The 20,540-nt window shown below is 34.0% G+C and overlaps 2 protein-coding genes across 2 annotated transcripts in view; one reads left to right on the forward strand and one right to left on the reverse strand.

Moving 5' to 3' along the window:
- Positions 1 to 9,708, forward strand: part of LAMB1 (laminin subunit beta 1) — an 88,122-nt gene extending 78,414 nt beyond the window's left edge. The window contains exons 28-34 of the mRNA XM_074268335.1: positions 1,227 to 1,430; positions 2,378 to 2,522; positions 4,396 to 4,603; positions 4,788 to 4,929; positions 7,485 to 7,661; positions 8,985 to 9,144; positions 9,388 to 9,708. Of these exons, the coding sequence (XP_074124436.1) occupies positions 1,227 to 1,430; positions 2,378 to 2,522; positions 4,396 to 4,603; positions 4,788 to 4,929; positions 7,485 to 7,661; positions 8,985 to 9,144; positions 9,388 to 9,524 (1,173 nt within the window). The 3' untranslated portion in view covers positions 9,525 to 9,708. The remainder of the gene's footprint in view (positions 1 to 1,226; positions 1,431 to 2,377; positions 2,523 to 4,395; positions 4,604 to 4,787; positions 4,930 to 7,484; positions 7,662 to 8,984; positions 9,145 to 9,387) is intronic.
- Positions 9,709 to 12,056: 2,348 nt separating this feature from the next.
- Positions 12,057 to 20,540, reverse strand: part of DLD (dihydrolipoamide dehydrogenase) — a 34,690-nt gene continuing 26,206 nt past the window's right edge. The window contains exons 9-14 of the mRNA XM_074268337.1: positions 19,304 to 19,494; positions 18,221 to 18,391; positions 17,710 to 17,899; positions 16,702 to 16,839; positions 12,419 to 12,508; positions 12,057 to 12,319 (exon numbers count right to left, since the gene is read on the reverse strand). Of these exons, the coding sequence (XP_074124438.1) occupies positions 12,254 to 12,319; positions 12,419 to 12,508; positions 16,702 to 16,839; positions 17,710 to 17,899; positions 18,221 to 18,391; positions 19,304 to 19,494 (846 nt within the window). The 3' untranslated portion in view covers positions 12,057 to 12,253. The remainder of the gene's footprint in view (positions 12,320 to 12,418; positions 12,509 to 16,701; positions 16,840 to 17,709; positions 17,900 to 18,220; positions 18,392 to 19,303; positions 19,495 to 20,540) is intronic.

Genomic DNA, 20,540 nt, shown 5'->3' on the forward strand with positions numbered 1-20,540 from the left:
TTGACTATATAATGCAGTGGAAAGAGGTCTGGCTCAGCATCTCAATTCTGTCACTCTTTCTGTGACAATGGGCAATCTGTCTGGGTCTAAGTTTCCTCATCTGCAAAATGAGAGTTGGACTAGATGCCCTCTCTTCCAGATTTATCTATGGTTATATCATCTATAAGTCATTCCTAATGCAATTTGCCATCACCTCCACACACACACTCATACATCCTAGAGTGACTTTTCCTCACCTCTTCATCTAATCAAGCCCTATTAAAGCTCAGAGTATATCCTACTTCTTCCTTCTATGAAACCTCCCCCAAACCAAGTGTTCTCTCATTTCTCCAATCTCCATTGCATTTAAAAGTTGTTGTTTGTCCTTTGTACCCTATGAAGCTCATGACATCAGGGAGGTGATGCCAGGACATGCAAGTGAAGTGGATTTAAGTCAGGAAGGGCTGGGCAAGGTCACCTGCCTCACTTTCCCTTCCGGAGCCATCTGGGTCCAGTGACCAGGTATAAGTCAGTGTGCCTGGAGACTGTCTCTAGATGCAGTGGGAGACCTTGGCCTTTTTAACTTAAGATCTTCCACAAGTCTGTTTCACTGATGCTGTACCCATTCAGTGATTAAGTCTAGGTAACAATTGAGGCAAGAATCTCCTCTTTAGCTTAGTTTAAAAAAAAAAAAACCTAAATAAGTAGGTGCCAAACAATGCCATTATCTCTTCAGTGATTACTTACTGGTTGACTTATTTACAGAGGCTCTATTCTTTTTTCACTTCGCCATCATCTAAATAGGCCCCCTTAAGCACAGACTATATTTAATTTGCATCAGAGGTAAATCCTTGTTTGGGTTCCAAATTTCTTTCCCTCTTCCCTTAGGTTTTAAATTCCTTGAAGGGGCTATCATTTTTCATTTTTGTATTCCCAAGTTTATGTTCAAGTGGCAAGCATCTAGTTAGTTATTCTGTACTGAATTTAATTGAATTTGTTTAGAGTGGTGGGAGATGGAATGCAAATTGTCAACAGAGCTAGAATGTGGGCCACAGGGATTTCCTTATCCTTCACTGGTGAATTTTTAGGTTTACTTCAAGAATCTCTGAATGTATCTTTTCTTTGTCCATTTTATTAACTGTGTTTTTCTATATATTTAGTGGACATTACCAAGGTGTTTAAGATCATAGCCACTGTGCAGCAGATTCAGTATCTGAAATATTCTACCTGACCTGTACTTCTTGCAGACTTGTGGAACTCCTCCGGGGGCTTCTTGTGCTGAGACACCATGTGGAGGGCCAAACTGCAGAACAGATGATGGCGAAAAGAAATGTGGTGGGCCTGGTTGTGATGGCTTGGTCACTGTGGCACATAATGCCTGGCAGAAGGCCATGGACTTTGACAGAGATGTCCTCAGTGCCCTGGCTGAAGTGGAACAACTCTCAAAGACGGTAGGTAACTTAGCATGAGCAGCTTTTGGCTATTGTTGGAGGAAAAGTTGGGAGAAGATGGAGGTGAAGGAAAAATACTGTTTAAATGATTATTGATTAAAATGGGCATTTTTCAACCATGTATCAACACTCAAAATGAGTAGGTGAGTATGAGATCTTTACTCACACAGCTGAAGAAGTTGTGTTTCTGGGCTCAAATACTATCCCTTAAGTGAATGTTGTTGATTCCAGAACAATCTCAATGCTTATAATTTAGCATAGGCCCAATGTGCACAAAGCCATTTAGCTAGATCAGAAAGAAACTTTTCACCAGCTAATCATTTTTATAAGAAGGAAGATCTAGTTCTACCTTAAGCCAGACAATGTGGTGCTGTGGAAATACACAGAGGATTGGGGGTCACAGGAGTCTCAGCACACAAGAGCCAATTTCTGTGCTGCTTCTCCCTTCATGAAAGACTTTGGGTTTAATCCTTCTGAGTTTCAGTTTCTTCATCAGAAAAATGAGGAGGAAATGATGCTCTTTTCACATGTCTTCCACATTCCCAAGGGCTCCTATGGGGCCTTCTAACTCTAAACTGCTCCAATGACAAGATCCCTTTAATGTTCTAATAATTATTCCTAATGATTCCTGTCTCTTGGAAGTGCCAACTCCATAAAATTGGTATTTATCTGTAGGCCCCAATATCTTCTGTTTGTGACTTAAAAGTGTTACATATTTTAATAACTTGAAAGAACAGGCTTTGAAGAGGGACTCCCTACTGGTACAAAAACTCTTTAGAGAATCAGGAAATATCCGTTTCAAATGGCCCGAAATTCTAGATGCTGATATTAAGCTTTAGGGATTTTGACCTTAGTTCCCAAACCCCACTGTAAATCATAAGGAGCAGCAGTTTCAGAAAATATTTGTTGGAGTGATTTTTTTTTTTAATTTTATGTACCATATTTAGGTCTCTGAAGCGAAACTAAGGGCAGATGAAGCAAAACAAAGTGCCCAGGCAGTCCTATTGAAAACTAATGCTACCAAAGAAAAAGTGGACAAGAGCAATGAGGATCTGAGGAATCTGATCAAGCAAATTCGAAACTTTCTAACTCGTAAGAAAAATGATTTATTATCCCGTTTCCATTTTGATGTTGAATAGGAAATAAACATCCCAATCCTAAAATAATAAATCATACACAAAAAAACCTCATAATTGAGATGTAAAACAAACCTAAGCCTGCATTAATTTAAAAAGAAATGAATTTGACAAGAATTGAAAATAACATTTCTCCTTAGACTATTTTTCTCCCTTTTCTTTAAAGTGATAAGCTTCAGAAAGTTATTTAGCAGTGATACACACATGTGAGTCCTCATGATATTAAGGAACCAATCTCAAGAGCCAGGGAAAGCCATATAACTCCAAGATTTGCCTCTGACAATCTATGTGGTTTTAAACCACTGAATACCTCAGTGCTCTGGATAATTCTCTAAGTCTTCACAAATTGCAGAAATGGTAGTAGGTGTGCACTGATAAAGGAAACATTTTCATGGGGGGGGGGGAGGATTTTAATGCCCCAATGAAACCCAGTCCAAAAAAAAATCTAGATGTACAAAAGACAAACTTACTAGTTGAAATAGTAAACAAACTTGCTGTTCTGAAATATACTTTTGTATACTGTCCCAAAAAAGGAAAGTATGTATTAAATGAAAAACTAGAAGTCAAAATAAGGTCCTGCAGATTATTAAGAGTAGAAATTCTGAGGAGTTCTATCATTAGAATCTATCTGACAAAAAAGAGGTTCGATATACATATGTAACAAAAGCTCTAAGCACTTAGCATAGTATCTTTCACATAGTAGGTGCTTAATGAAGCACTCTGAATCTTTTCCGTGTTTTATATAAGACTGAATAAATAGCATTTATCTTGAAGGAAGCCTCAGGTTTTAATAGGAAGGAAGGGATATACTACTGAATCTGAATTTGAATCCAGCTGTTAACTTACTGTTTTCTCTGGGCCCTCAGTTTCCTCTTTTCTAAGATGAGAAATTATACTAAATTGTTTTCAAGGGCATTTCCCAGTGAGAAAGTATCTTGAGATTTTATGTCATAATCTTCATTGGATCAAAATTTTAATGTCAGATGGCATTTTTAATATATTATCTTGGGTATTGATTGAATCAAAATCACTTACAGAATATTATGTGCAAGACACTGATAGTAGCAGGAAAACCAAAGAAAACTGAAAAAATTCCTGCCCTTAAAGAGATTACATTTTATTTTATTTTTATTACTTCCCACTTCTCATTTCTTGCTAACAGAATTATTTAGGGTCCATTTTCTTAGATTAGAACTAAAACCAGAATATGGGCTACTTAATTCCCAGATTGACGTCTTACTATTTAGTCTCATCCTGGTAGGTAGAGATGAGCACCTCAAAGTTTGAGTACTGTCACATTACTTTAAAAATGAGAAAATTGAGGCTCAAAGTAACAGGGACTTGCCTACTCATGGGGCAATATGAAACAGGATTTGAAGCCTGCCTTCAAGTCTAGTGCTCTATCTACTGTGCTACCTTCTTGTAAGGCAGAAGTTTTTAACATGGGGCCCATAAACCCCTAAAAGCTCCATGATTAGATTTCAGGTGGTCTATGAACCTGAATGAAAAAAAAAATTATAATCATTTCCATAACTATCTTAACTGATAGTTATTTAAAAACATTCCAAGAGTCACGTAAGAAAAAAAAAAAAAAAGTTAACCATAGCCTGTAGATTTAGTTGGCATTGAGCATTGAAGGACTAAATAGCTAAGCAATTTGTGTCAGATGTTGGATTTGAACCCATGTTTTCCTGACTTTGAAGCTAAACCTCTCTTTTACATTAGGCCACACAGTGCCATATAGGAGGACATCCACATATATGGATGTGCTCTATAAATACTAAATTAATGAACTCATGGTCACATCTGCTGGCTCCTTTCCTTTCCAGAAGACAGTGCTGATTTGGATAGCATTGAGGCTGTGGCTAATGAAGTACTGAAAATGGAGATGCCGAGCACCCCACAGCAGCTGCAGAATCTAACTGAAGATATTCGGGAACGAGTAGAAAGCCTTTCCCAAGTGGAAGTCATCCTACAGCAAAGTGCTGGGGACATTGCCAGGGCAGAGATGCTCTTAGACGAAGCGAAGAGAGCCAGGTAACTGGGAGTCTTACGGCATCTAGTGGGGTCGGTTTGAATCTCTGGTATGACAATCCTGCTGTAGCAATTGGTCTAAAACCAATGGCATTTCTAACAAATGTATTTTCAGACTATTGTTGAATAGTTTTAATTTGTTCTGAGAAGAAATACATATAAAGATCTGATGTTTTTGTTGTTTTAGCAAAAGCGCAACAGATGTTAAAAACACTGCAGATATGGTCAAGGAAGCCCTGGAAGAAGCAGAAAAGGCTCAAATTGCTGCAGAAAAGGCCATTAAGCAAGCAGATGAAGACATCCAAGGAACTCAGAACCTACTGACTTCAGTAAGCAAATATAATTGTCAGTGGCTGAGACAGGAGTTTTCGGTAGTGGGTCAGTTTTTAATACCTGAAAGAGAATTATGCCATTTAACTTTGAGGCTGTCAGTGTAAGCAGGTAAAGAAAAAAGTATTGAAAATATTAACAGGTCTTTGTGGTGATACTGGCATTGATCTTTCTCAAAACAAACCAGAGCAGGGAATATTTGGGTTGACCCAACCCTTTTTATCGTAGGATATTTTGGGGGGGGGATAAGTTAAAAAATAGGAATACTACTCTTTAAGAATGAATGTATAAACATAAGCATGTATAATGGCAGTGATAAGCCAAGCACTAAAAATGCAACTCAGATTAAAAAAAATATCCTCAGGTCACTTGTGAATGGTCCATAAGACTAACTCTTATGGGAAGAATATATTAGAAACCAAAGCATCTCTCCACTGGTTTCCTAGCTCTCATCCTTGATGGATAAAATATCTAGCTAGTAAGGTACTTCTGAAGAAAAGGAAATTGTAACTGTCCCACTCATAAAAGAGAAAATGGATAGTTATTTCTTTATTGAACATGATTTTTTTTCAAATTAACAATGTGCTTTGATAGGTAACTGTTAATAGGCATTAAAATTCCTTAGTAAGTTGGTTTTTACACAAGTTTAGCCTTCTTTCAGTCAGTTTTACAAAATACATTCCAGAAGTGGTAAATAACAGAATGAATCCCACTTAACTGGGCTTTTTCTTTATGAAGCAGTTGTATTGAGAACCTTTTCCCCCTCCAGTTTTAGAAGAGGTTGCCACAAATTGTCTCAAAGTCCAGCACCTAGGGTGCTCAACTATAGACGATGAGCCTCCTCCCACCCAGGTCTTCTGACCATAGAACTAGTGATATATGGTTATCCTTCCATGTCCTCAAGTGTTTACCTTCAAATCAACCAAGGGCTCCCAGGCTACAAGGAATTGCTAGTCATCTCTGCCAGACAGCTTTCTACCTAATTTCATTAAAAATCTCCATGAACTTTATGCTGTATTTTTATAATTTATTCCATGATTTAGCAATCCAAAAAAAAAAAAAAATCTTTCTTGTAACTATCAATTCTGCTCCCAGTGGAAATGAATAATTCTCATTACCAGCTATGTTCTTATTTCTGTCCCAAGTTTCTGCCAGCAGTTAAGAGAATTGTCTTTACTTGTCAAAGCAGGGCAATTCAAATGTAAAATAATTTGCTTAAAGATGGATGGAATCAGGATTTGAGCAGTTTGTTAGAAAGGATTCTATATTAGTTAGAATGGCCAGGGTAATTTTGTAATAAAACTCTAACCTGAGAATTTGAAAACCTGACTTTAGGAAAGTTACATTAGTTTTTTATTTTATTTCCACATGATTACCAGGCACAAAATTTGTAAATGGTTAAAGCCCTAGGTAATATCATGCCTAGAGATAAGAGTAATAAAGTTAACTTTTAGTAGAGCTTATATGTCCAGAAGCAGTTTGCTTTATGTTAGCAAATGAGCCAGAGAGAAAAATCTGGTTTCACAGTGATTTATTAAAACTTTGCAAATTTGGCATATTTAAATCACTGTGATGTGTTTGAGTGGATAGAGAGCTAGCCTCAAAACAATCAAGTCCTGGGTTCAAATTCTTTAACAGATTGACTTTATCTCCTGGGTTAGTCACTAATGAAACTTCTTAGTACCCCATCAACTCTAAAAGCCTCTCAAGACACTAATCTGCCAGTAGTGAGAGAACAAGGGTACTTCCCTTGGGAGTTCTCCCATAGTAATGAAAGTGCAGGTCCAATTTAAAGTTTAAAAAAAAAAAAAAAAAGAAAAGAAAAAAAAGTGTATCTACAGCAAGCTTCATAGTTAGGGTTAAGTAGAGCTATGACAGCAACAGAAATGTTGCCACTAAAAGGGAACATACTGTACATGTGAATGATACTGGGAGAACATTTATTCTCTTTAGTTTTAATAACTGATTGGAAATCTCTAATGAGTGGCCATCTCAAAATTAACCCCTCATTCATTATTAAAATAAAAACATGAGATTTGATTATTTAAACAATAATCCAAAGTTTGCAGGTTTTCTCGGGACACATTCTGGTTCTGTCAACCTATAGTTTGGCTCCTTTATTGCCAAACAACTATTTATTGGCTAAGGAATATTTCATTTGTAACTTCAGACTAAACCATCAGAAGTCCCAAATAAATAGAATTGTCTCTTAAAATAAGGCACACTGAAAGCATCTTTAAATATGGAATTTAGTTTTAGGGGGTAACCTTCAGCCAACAAAGACTACATACTAATATTGAAATCTACGCTATTGGTCTCATTGACACCTAGATTTAGAATTGGATAGTATAACTACCTCATTTTGTAATTAAGGAAACTGAAACTCTGGGAAATGAAATGGTTTGCCCAACAACATCACAATACTAACAAAGGTTTGCCAAATCTAATACACTGTGTGTGTTGAGGTATTTACATGCTTAAAAATTATGTAAAAGATTGTTTAGACTCCCTACCACTTATATTGTTAGTGATGAATCTTGTATTTTATTATTAGATTGAGTCTGAAACTGCAGCATCTGAGGAAACGTTATACAATGCCTCTCAGCGCATAAGTGAGCTAGAGAGGAATGTGGAAGAACTTAAGCGCAAGGCTGCCCAGAACACTGGGGAAGCAGACTACATTGGACAAGTAGTGAATACTGTAAAACAAAGTGCAGATGATGTTAAGAAGGTAAGTGAAGTTTTACAAATTCATCTTTGGTGTCAAGGAAGTTGCCATTACCCAGAAAGCCCTAATTAATAGAATCTGCCTAAAAATTTGTCACTTAAGGCTACTTAACAGAATTCACTTTCTTTCCTTCTGTTTTTGCAAAAACTGCTGTGATAAATGAAAGATTAACAATAGAAAGAAGCTGCCTTAGTTTTATAAATTCAGCAAAGAGTAACTTTTTTCTAAGATTTGAGGAGTCCAGTTCAATTTACTTATCACCACTAAGTCCTTAATGTCTTTTCTAGGTTTTGTTTTTATTTTTGTTTTTTTAATGGAAAAAATTTCTATTAGTAGTGTCACTGACACATAGATTTAAATGTTTCACATTTGAGGGCTTCCTTAGATCTTTAGGAAAAAAAATTATACTGTAGAAAAAAGCACACTCTAAAACAGATGTCTTCATTGTATTTAGTTTCCTGCCAGATGCTGGTGGATTTATTATCTTTGCTCAGACAGTATTTACATGAAATGGTGAGGAACAAAGCCCTTTAAAATTACATTTTCATATACCTAGCTATTGTTTGCATTTCTCAAAGGAGTAGTTTATAACTCAAGCCCTCCTCCTGATGATTAAATCACGTGTCCTCTTATCTTCAAAATATTGTTTCAGTCTTATCTGTGCCTTTCTATGAGTTTAGCATTGATGTGATATTTAAATTAAAGAATCACAAAATGGAATTTGAAAAGCACCACTGGCAATTTAAAAAAAAAAAAAAAAAAAGATTGCCTGTATCAAAGTCCCAAACAACCCTGATCTGTGGAGTTTCCAAGCTTGAGTGCTCCTCAGTGGCATATCTAATGTCTAAATCTAGCTCTGAAAAATTGATGGTTTTTTAGATTGACTGACCTCTCCCCCCCAATTCCCTAGTTAAAATATATAGAGTAAGACCAAACTTAAACATTTTTGATTTATTACATAGCACTTGGCCCAACTTATTTTACAGCTGACAAAATTCAAGGCTAGAGTTAGTCACAGGAGGACATGAACACAGTTTTTCTGACTTCTAGTCCAGTTGAATTTCCATTCTACTGAACTGACCAAATCTGTAATTACAAGTCAAGCTAAACTATCCCTCCATTATTTCATTGTACTGTCACCTTACCCAGCATTTATATCTATTAAGCCATTTGATTCACTAACAGCTAAAATGGTCAGTCATTGTGTAGATGAACAGGTTCAGTTTTACTCTCATGTAATGATTTCACTGTAAGCAGAATCTGATATGTGTTTGTTTTATGACTTTGCAACTAACTACCATCTTGTGTCTAAACTTGGTACTGCAGGTCCTTGACAGTGAACTTAGTGGAAAGTATAAAAGAGTGGAAAACCTAATAGCCAAGAAAACAGAAGAATCAGCTGATGCCAGAAAGAAAGCAGAAATGCTACAAAATGAAGCTAAAATGCTGCTTGCCCAAGCAAACAGCAAGCTGCAACTGTTGAAGGGTAATTCTTCCTAGAAAAAAAGAGCTATTTGGGACTATGGGAAGGATAATTATTTATTACTTTTTTTTTTTTTAAGTTCTGAGCTTTTCCCCCCCTTATACTTAAAACAATTTTTAAAGAGTCAAATTTTTGAGGACCTTCAAGAATTAGTGTCTAAAAGACCGTTTTCATCTAAATACAAAACCCTATTATTAGTAAAATTCAACCTTTAGGAAAAACTTAATTTTTTCTCCATCCTTACAGATTTGGAGCAAAAATATGAAGACAATCAAAAATATCTAGAAGATAAAGCTCAAGAATTGGTGAAACTAGAAGAAGAAGTCCGTTCACTTCTACAGGATATAAGCCAAAAAGTTGCTGTTTATAGCACTTGTTTGTAACAAAGCCTAGAAGGAACAGAAATGGCTGAAACCAAAGTATTACATCAATTGCATTTTTTAAAAATGTAGCTAACACAATGATGTTAAAATGAAACATGTCCACCTTTGCCTATTTAATTTTTTTAAATTACCAAATTTTTTTTTAATGAAGTTACAAATAAAGTACAAATGCACTTTTTGTATAGAGGTGCATCTAGTTACATTTGTTATTTTTAACCAAACTGGAGTTTCATTTAGTTTTATAAAACTTATTATAACCACGAACACTTCAATGATGGGGGCTGTGATTCCTTAACATTTTTTTTTTTGTTTGTTTGTTTTTTGGTTACCTCCAGTTTCAAAAGAAAATAGCAATAAGGATTTCTATGTTATAAAAAAAAAAAAAAAAAGTCATGCTGATTTTTCTTTCCACTTTGCTAAAAGGGACAAAACAATAGTGACTAATACTTGGGCACTCCCTCCTCATGCCAAAGACATCTCAAATAAGACCAAGGTATTGAGATATAAAGGTCCTGTCAGGAAAGGGAAATCTTCCCATCATAACCATTAAGACTAGAAAAAATGTTCTAGATGTAGATTCAGAATTTGAATAGCATTGGTTTTTATCAGTGATGTCAAACTCAGATATGTTAGTCTCATACTGATAAAGAAAAACCACAAGTTAACATTATATATATTATATTTTTATTTTGTTAAACATTTTCAAATATCATTTTTAATCTTATTTGGGTCCCAAGTTTGACACCTCTGATTTCTTTTTTTTCTTTCTTTCTTTTTTTTTTTTTTTTTTTTAAATTAATCGTGCCAACTCAACTCTCTTCCAAGTAAATAATTCTTCCCTTCCTCCCCCACCCCATATCAATTTGGGATTCTGATTTAATTTGGTAGAGTTAGAATCACTGACAATAATTAAATTTGAAATAAAGTTCAAAAACTCCATATGTGGCTTAAAGTTGAGTAACCTTGGTACATATCTAAAAGGAAAAGAAGTAAATCTTTAATAATTATATCTTACCATTTCATGTCACCAAATAAAATCAAGAAGTGTGAGATTTCATATCTGCTGAAGAACTAAATTTAAGCCGCTAAAATTTAAGAGTTAGACCCAGCCTGAGTACTTACATTTCAGTGATGATTATTTGCAAATAATTTTAACATTTTTATATTTTTGTTAAAAATAACCTGTGTGTGTGTTTTATATTCATTCTGACTGCATTCTGAACCACTATAAATTTTTTCCCTTTAGAAATTTCTAGGTCTTGGGGACAGCTAGCTAGGTGGTACAATCTTCAAATCTGGCCTCAGACACTTAAAGTACCTTGGGTGTGTGACCCTGGGCACATCACTTAACCCCAATTTCCTCACCCCCCCCAAAAAAATTAATTTCTAGGTCTTTCTCTACTAAATATACCCCAAGGTTAATAAATGTTTTTTCACCCCTAAAGACAGCAGTAATTTATATTGTCACATGAGGTACAGACCTATTTCTCCTTTAGTATTCAATATATAACTTATTTAACAATGCATAATTCTAAGAGTAATTATTACAAGAGGAAAATGGTCATTTTGTTTTCATTAACAAATATAATATTTTATAGCATTTTTAGAAACAATAATTCACAAAGAATTAGAAAAACACTTTATCTGCCTATTTCCTATATACACTAGAAAATGAATGAAATAACTAAGAAAAGAGAACAGGCAAGTTCAGAGATTTGCTAATGTGGCTTCCTCCAATAGATTACCACCTACTTTCAGATTTGTTCATAGAACATATATCCATGTATTGAAAATGGTCATTTGAATGATTACCATTTTCTCAAAACACAGAAAACACTGAAGGTAAAACCCTTAGCATAAACATTTTGATTTGAAAATTTTTCTTTTTCAAGACTGAACTGGAAAGTCTTAAGACCTTATAAAAAATTACATTCCAGAGATAGTTATAACTATTTTAGTGAACATTAAATGAAAACTTTTTAAGCTTCTTTTATTACCATATTTTCTTCTCTACTTTCCACCCTAATATACTTGCATCTTCAATTAGTTAATTAACTCCTAAACCCCAAAAGCTTGGTGTTAGATTATAGCAATGTCATCTGAATGTACTTAACAGCTCTTATTTACAATGATGTGACCTTGGAAATTCCAGATTTTCCCCAAACACTTCTATCTCTGGATTGTAAAAATTCAACAGTTAAATAAAAATTAAATGATTAACATTTATTTCCTATATTTACACTATTCTATATTACATATTTGAAATTTTTATTTATTTTGTTTCCAATATGAAAACCAATAAGTCACTACATCCACCTATCTTTAAATGTAACTAACTTCACATACTGTAGTCCAGCTACACCGATGCAAGTACATTCAACTGACTGAATTCAGAGAAGAAAAATTGCTTTTGGATGAAAATAGTTAAGCAGATTTTGTAATGCTACAGAAAGCTTATGTAATTCTTACCAAATTCGTAGTTACCTGCTGTCCTTTAAAGTTTTAATTCTGCAGTACTCAATGCACAGAAAATGAGTGATTATTAAATTTATTTAATATATAGCTATGGGATCATTTGGCTTCATCCAAACCTGTTTATTAAATATTTACTGTATGAACAAAGACATGACTTAATTCAGTCCTAAAGAGTCTCAGAGCTGTGAGTCTTCTACATTAGAAGCCTTTCACAAAAATCTCTCAGATATTTCAGAAGAGAAGTATATTTCATTTTAAAAGTTGATTGCTTTGCCAAAAGATGCAGCTAGATTCGCTTCCCTGAAAGCTTCAGATACAGTCTGTAAGGGAAAAAGAAATATCAAAAGTAAAATAAACAGAAGATAATGTGGTAGCAGAAAAAAAGTTCTACAAGTAAATTATACATAGAAAATAGTTACCGGATGGGCATGACAAACTCTTGCAACATCTTCACAGGAAGCTCCATATTCCAAGGCAAGGGCAGCTTCATTTATCATTTCTCCAGCACCCTATAAAGTAATAAGTTATGCTAATTCTATTTCTATGGGAGTAATATGCACACACGCACACACACATATACACTTTACTTTTTTTGTTTCCTACTAAACCCACTGATAACTTTTTATCAATACCCTCTGAATTCACAAATAATTAAGTTTTCCAAGCCTTGGTACCTATTTTTCCTCTAACTGGATTTTAAGCATCTTGAAGGCAGGACCAAGACTTAAACAAGTCTATATCCCTAAAAGTAATTGTCATACACAGTAGGTAGTTAATATGTTCACAGAATCATAGATTGAGAGCTGAAAGTTCCTTAAGTCTAACCTGCCTTTTATAAACGAGAAAACTGAAACACAGAGCAGCTGACTTGTTCAGACCCAAGTCCTTTGATTCTAAACTATGCTATTAAGTGAATGTCTCCTGTTACAAATAATATCTTATAGAATCAGTGTGTATAAAGTTTATAGTTTTATACTCAATTTTGGGGAAAAAAAAAAAAAAGTTATGCCTAAAGAGGATCATCTAAGAAAGCACAAGCTATATATATTTGCCAACTTACTTTATGCATACTATTACCTGCTAAAATTTTTGAAGAATATGTTCAAAGTCAATGTTGTTTTCTTAAACCTAACAAAATATCGAAGTACATTATTTAAACTGAACCATCTTTCTTAAAACTGACTCCCTTTACATCATGGAATTTGAGAGGTTAGAGGGAACCGCAGTAGCCATCAGTCTAATGCATATACAAAACAAACTCACTTATATTCCATTAGTGTTTACATAACAATAAAACTGAGGTAAAAAAGACAATAATACTATGCAACAGTTACAGGGGAAGAGAATATGTTCACCAAAAGTGCTAGCTAGGAATTCTACCTGCAGGACCCAGATCACATCTCTGAGCTTCAGTTTCCTTATCTGTAAAATGAATTAGTTGAACCAGAGAATTTCTTAGGTTTCCATATTTAAAGCTATAATCCTGTGAAATATATGCTGACATTTTATTTTTGCAAGGAAGGAATAAGTAAAGGGGAGTGCAAAGCAATGGAAATCAAAGGTCTACCCACTTTTTTGCATGCTTACCCAGGCCTCTGCCCACTTTCACTAGAAGTTTACAAGAAATTTGGATAGTTTTTCCATCTAAAAGTATATACATTTTCTGACTTCTACTAACTCATAAAAACTTCAAAGAAAAAAAAAATTCAAAATCTTGGCTTTTGGTTAACTCAGCTAAGCAAATGCCAAAGAAAGTAAATAGGACAGGGAATAGTTTCTATAGTCCTTGTATCTTATACTTTTATCTATTCCCCCCCAAATATCCATTCTTTTGAATTTCCCTATTGCTAATAGGGGTATCACAGTCTTCCCAGTCATCCAAGGTTACAACTTGGTTAGTATGCTCAATTTACTCAAGCTTGCAACTTTCCCATGCTCAGTCTTCCTTGAAGCCAAGCTATTGCAAAGGCTTACTGTCTTAACCTTCATTACCCTCTTGTTTCCTCTGAGACTGTCACCAATCTCACACTTCACACATAGTCTTCTGGATGGCCTCTCTGCCTCAAAAATCTCTCCCCATACCAGGCTCTCCATTCAGCCACCAAACTGCTCTTGCTAAAGCACAGGTCTGATCATGTTGCCTTCTAAAAACTTCAGTGGTTCCCCATTACCTCCAAGTTCAATTATAAATATCAGCTGGCTTTTAAAGACCTTTCCAGTTTTATACTTTACTTTCCTCCAGGTACAACACTAATTGTATTGTTCCTCACACACAGAACTCTGTACCTTTTTAATGACTCTCTCCCCCACCTAGAATGTTCTCACTCCTTTCCACCTCCTGGCTTCCCTTCAAGAATTAGCTCAAACCTATCTTTATTCAAGTGACCATTCCCAGAAGACCTCCACTGCTAATAAATTTCTTCTGAGAGTATTATTTACATGGATGCCTCCTTTAATAGAGCCCATGCTTTTGCTTTTTTTTTTTTTTTACATTCCCAGTGCTTATCACATTATTAGACACCCTTTAAGCACTTAATAAAGGTTGACTATATCCACAGCACCCATCAATATTAAATACTTATAGGTACTCAATAAATATTTAAGCTAAGTTAGTAATAAATAGTAGTAAATGCTATCACTAATTAAATCCTACTCATATTTCCATAGTATTTGCTTCATAACTTTTCAGTTAAGGTAAAGAATGTAAGGGGCAGCTAGATGGCACAGTGGATAGAGCACCAGCCTTGAATTCAGGAGGACCCGAGTTCAAATCTGGTCTCAGACACTTAACACTTCCTAGCTGTGTGACCCTGGGCAAGTCACTTAACCCCAGCCTCAAAATAATCTAGAGTGTACAAATGAAGGAATTAAAGGTCACAGAGATCAAGTTATAAGTCCACAATCACATATCAGAATCAAGATTCAAAACCAAGTCTAACAAATCCACTTTCAATTCTCTTTCCTCTGTACCTGGACTTCTTAAACTTTTTCCACTTGTAACCCCTTTTCACCCAGAGAAATTTTTACACAACTCAGGATATACAGATATACAAAATACAGGATATACAAAATAGTAATACAAATCAAATATTCACTGATAAATCATAATTTCACAACCACCACATGGAATTTCATGATTCTGTGTGGGGTGTCTTGATCGACAGCTTAAGAAGCTTTGCTGCCCCTTATTAATCAGGAGTCCAATATTCTTCCTTCCCTTCAATTTTTCTGGGTCTCTGCTTATATTATCTATCCTGGCTTCAATTCTTAATGATGATATATGTGAATGATGTTAATAACATGGACTCCATAAAAAGGAATTTTTAAATATACAATATAAAAAGGAATTTAAAATATACAAGTTTTATACATTTAAATAATAGTACATAAGACTACACAATTTAAAAAAGCCATATTAAAGCCATAACAAAAAATTAAGTTGATTGAAATTTTCTTGAATAGGAAATTAACTGTAAAGCAAAGAGAGTATTTTATAATTCATATTTATGATTCATCTGTTTAATTAAAAACTTGCCCAGATCTCAAATTGTTGATTGAGTTATATTAGAAAGACTTCCTTATCGGAAATAAGTTGATTAGAGAAAAAAATGGAGCAAAAAAGTGATAGATTAAGATTTTCAATGAGTAATCAGTATAATCAGCATTACATTTGTGTCAAAACACCTGGTAAATAAAAATGACAATTCCATAATCTATACATAAGGTCCTCCCTCATCTTTCTTCTGTGTTCCAGTCCTGCATTTCCAACTGCATATTGTTCAGGGTTGACTCCACTTGGCAGTAGGTCTCTTAGGCAACTCAAAGTCAAAATGTCCAAAACAGATCATTCTATTTCTTTATGAACACATAGCTATTCCTAACCTCCTTAATTCTATTCATTTTTCCACTTTAAAGCCCCATATTCAATCAGTTAGTTACTAAATCTTGTCTTCAATCTCAATTATCTCTTATATTCATCTCCTCCCTACTCACATCACTACCACAGTAATTAAAACTCTCAAAATTTCTTGTCTAGATTATGGAAACTATTATTATTTGTTCTTACTTTCAAACTTTTTTCCCACCAACCTATTCTCTAAAGAGCTGCTCAATTTACATTCCAAAATTTTGAAATTCCCCTGCTCAAGATTCAGGAGTTCCCTGTATAATTACAAATTCCTCCTTTAGGAAATCTGTATCTAACCAGGATAATTTCACATCACTCTTTCAAGTATTCAATGGCTGAATCAAACTGCCTTCCTAGTCCCTGTATAACATTCCATCTCTGACTAATGTGTCTTTGCATAGGTTGCCCCTATGACTGAAATTCTTATCTTTTTTCACTCTGTCTCTGGAATCTCAACCTGCCTTTCAATAATCAATCTGAATGGTACCTTCTTCAAATTCTTTCCCAATTTCTCCTTTAAGTTCTAATTTTCTAAAATTATACATATACACACATTTACATTTAAATATTATCAAGGATATACTGCTAACATGTATCTCCCTAACAGAAATGTAAACTTGAAAGGAGGGAATGTCTGTTTTTTCTTTTTTGTTTTTTAATTTTTACTTACAACAACCTAGCACAATGCCTGGTCCATAATAGACATTTTAAAATGTTTTTAAACTGACTAAAAAATTAAACTGCACTGATGTTATACTTTGCAAACAGCTGCAATTTCTGTTTCACAATACTCACCGATCCTAGAATATGTGCTCCCAGTATTCTGTCTGTTGATTTGTGACCAAGGATCTTCACCATGCCATCTGTGTCAGCATTAGTCTTAGCTCTACTATTAGCAGCAAAAGGAAACTTTCCAATTTTGTACTCAATACCCTGTGAAAAACAGATGATGAATAATGCATATGTAAGCATTATAAAACCTCATTTTATATGGTGAAACATCTACTGTTTGGTTCAATATACTGCTCATACAGAGCACTTCTTTGGAAATGAATTAAAAGGAGCCTTTAAATCTAAATGGACAAACTACAAGTAGAAAAAGTAGGTGAGTATGATTATGTATATTATCATAGAACATTCAACCTGGAATGAATCTTACTGAACACCAGTCTAAATTAACATATTACAAAATGGAAAACTGAGGCCCAGAAAAAGTCACACAAGTGATCACAAGTAGTTACAAAGCAAATAAAGACCCAGAGCAAGAACCTTCCTACTTGATTCTTACCACCCCCTTCCCAGTCCCTTCTGCATCCACTGGGCCAGTGCTCTTTCCACTACTGTTTTGTATTTTGTTCTTCACTATGGTGCTCACTAGGTAAATACAAGTATGAATAACATTTGAATAATCTAGTGTTTTATATTATACTATAAATTATAAATCTATTAGAAATAGCTTTTAAAATACTAAAAAAAAAAGATTACAGACCAAATTTCACCAATTTTTCTCCCCTGAGGCAATTGGGGTTAAGTGACTTGCCCAACGTCACACAGCTACGAAATGTTAGTGTCTGAGGCCAGATTTGAACTCAGGTCTGCCTGACTTCAGGACTTTACCTAGCTGCCCCAAAACTTCAATTAATTTTAATAAAATTACTCAAAGTGTTATAATGTTGATACCAATAAATAAAGTAGACAATCACAGATGCTACTTCTAAACATCAGCTACCCAACCCAAGTACTGTATGATTTTAGTTTAGTTTATTCATATGGCCCTGGGAACCAAAGTTAAATTCTCATTACCTCTTCTTTCAACTGCTCTTCTGATTTACCAACCCATGCAACTTCAGGATGCGTATAGATCACTGATGGCACACAATTGTAATCAATATGTACAGCACCTCCGGCCATTCCTTCAACACAGATAATACCTTCATCTTCTGCTTTGTGAGCTAACATAGGGCCAGCAATTACATCTCCAATAGCAAAGATACTGTATTACAAAATGACAAAAAAAAACAGTGCCTAATGAAATTTTAGACACTAAATGCCCTGACATAATTTAAAAAGCAAATCATAACAATAAAAAAAAAAACAACCCACAAACCCACAATAGGTTGTTTCTAATTCTCAAATTCCATAAAATCTGATTTTAGTCATTTAATGAACCCACATCTTATTCACTATTCTTGACTTTTCCCCCACATAAATCATTTTAAAATGTTTATATGTTACAAATTTCATTTTCAAGATAGGAATGTCTGAAATAGAATCTAAAAAGTTTACTGAAAATGTTTACAACTATCTGACTTACTTTGGAATTTTGGTTTGGAATCTGGTATTGACTGGGATTCTACCTTTGGGATCCAGCTCAATTCCAAGCTCTTCCAGTCCCAAATTTTTGGTGAAGGGTCGTCGGCCAACACAAACCAAGAGCACATCACAAGTAAGAACTTCAGCTTTTCCACCAGAAGCAGCCTCAATTCTATGCAAAAGACAATACAAAGTCCCGGTAAACATGAGCCAAAATATACCTGAATTAACTAAAATGTTACTATGCCTAGAGATTACTTGGTTGTTTTTTTTAAGTTCTGTGACTACAAAGACCTGCCCCAAGAGCAAGAAAATTAAATATCATTAGAATGATTTTTCTAGTTTAAGATATAATTCACAATGTACTTTTAAAAGTCAGTCACAGAAAGCTGAGGCTTAGAAAGGTTGACTCACAGTAGAATGTGAACCCAATTCAGCATTTATCCATTATGGTACACTATTTTTCTTTCCACACATTACAGCAATTAATGTGAGATGATCCAAGATGAAATTTTTGCTCAAAGATAACTACTACAGTTATACCCACTAAGATTTTCTGTGTAGACATATGAAAAGTAGGCTTATTTTTACACTAAGTGTTATATGTGTTACACTAAGTAATACATTCCTAACTTTAACTCATTTAGGGATTTTGAGACTTTAGCATTCTAAAAGTGAATTACCTTATATAAATTCAACATACGAATTTATTAGTTCCTAACAGAATTTTATAAATGCTTCAATCATTTATCATCTAATTTTATTTAATTTCTTTTTTAAAAAATCTAAAACTAGATTGTATTATCAAAACTTAAAAATGCGAAAATTATTTTATTTTGCTAAAAAACACTAAGATAAAAAGTTCTTTTAGGAGATGATATAATCATTAGTCAGGTTTCAAATCAATACTCACTAAAGTGCCTTTAAAGTCTGAATGTTTGACTTATACACAAAAAATCTTCATAAAAGAACAATATGTATGTGTGTGTGTATATATATATATATCTATATATGTATATCTAGATATATAGATATATAGATATATATAAATAAATAAAAATTAAATTAAATGCATCATACTTACGCTACATCAACTTTCCCATCTGGTTTTTTGGTAGCCCCAGTAACTTTGGTATTTAGTTTAAACTTAAATCCCTGTTTTTGAAGGATTCGCTGAAAATTTTTAGAAATTTCCATGTCAATTCCCATACCACCAACATGTCCTAAGAACTCAACTGCTGTCACATCTGCACCAAGTCGCTGCCATACTGAACCCTGCAAATAAAATAAATCATGAACACAAATATAAAACTAAAAAAAAAAAAAAAAAAAAAAAAAAAATTAAGATTTCAATGGTAAACTAAATTAGGAAATAACATACTGTGTGTTTAAAATAAAGAAACCCAAGCAATCTTAATTTTAATATCTTATTTTTTTAGCCTATGCAATACTTTTTCTTTTTTTTTCTTTGCTTTTTTTTTTTTTTTTTTTTTTTGCTGAGGCAATTGGAGTTAAGACACTTGCTCAGAGTCACACAGCTAGGAAGTGTTAAGTATCTGAGGTCAGATGTGAACTCAAGTCCTCCTGATTTCAGGGCTGGTGCTCTTATCTATTGTACCGCCTACCTGCCCCACCCTATGCAGTATTTCAATTGATGCTACACTACCAAAGTGAAATTATACCTGACAAACTGGCCTGTAACAGAGCACACTCACTTTTTAAATGAAGACTGTTCTAAAAATATACAACTTCCACTGAAAACCAATTCCCTGAATGTAAACTGTTAGCACTACTGTCTATCTACCCAGGTTACTTATACCTTTGGAATCCAATACTTAACGTGCAACAAGAAAATTGGATTTACACACATATATTGTATCTAGGTTATACTGTAACATGTCATATGTATGGGATTGCCTGTCATCTAGGGGAGGGAATAGAGGGAGGGAGGGGAAAATTTGGAAAAATGAATACAAGGGATAATGTCATAAAAATAAAATTACTCATGCATATATACTGTCAAAAAAATTTTATAATTATAAAATTAATAAAAAATAAAGAAAAGAAAAAAGAAAAAAAAAGAAAATCAATTCCCAAAGGTAACTGCTTATGTTTAATTTAGGACATTTTTTAAAATTATGCTCACATTTTTTTTTAGAAAGAGAAGATTTTTTTTCCCTCCTACTTTTAACAAGTGGACAGAAATCATATTTTAAAAAAATTTTACCTAGAACCTTGAACAAATGTGCAAGAAATTGCACAAAAGAAATAAGATGAATACAATTCTTCATAGCTTAAGTAAACAATTAAAAAGTAGCAAC

Source organism: Sminthopsis crassicaudata, chromosome 5 (genome assembly GCF_048593235.1).
Source record: "Sminthopsis crassicaudata isolate SCR6 chromosome 5, ASM4859323v1, whole genome shotgun sequence".
Taxonomy (NCBI): Eukaryota; Metazoa; Chordata; class Mammalia; order Dasyuromorphia; family Dasyuridae; genus Sminthopsis; species Sminthopsis crassicaudata.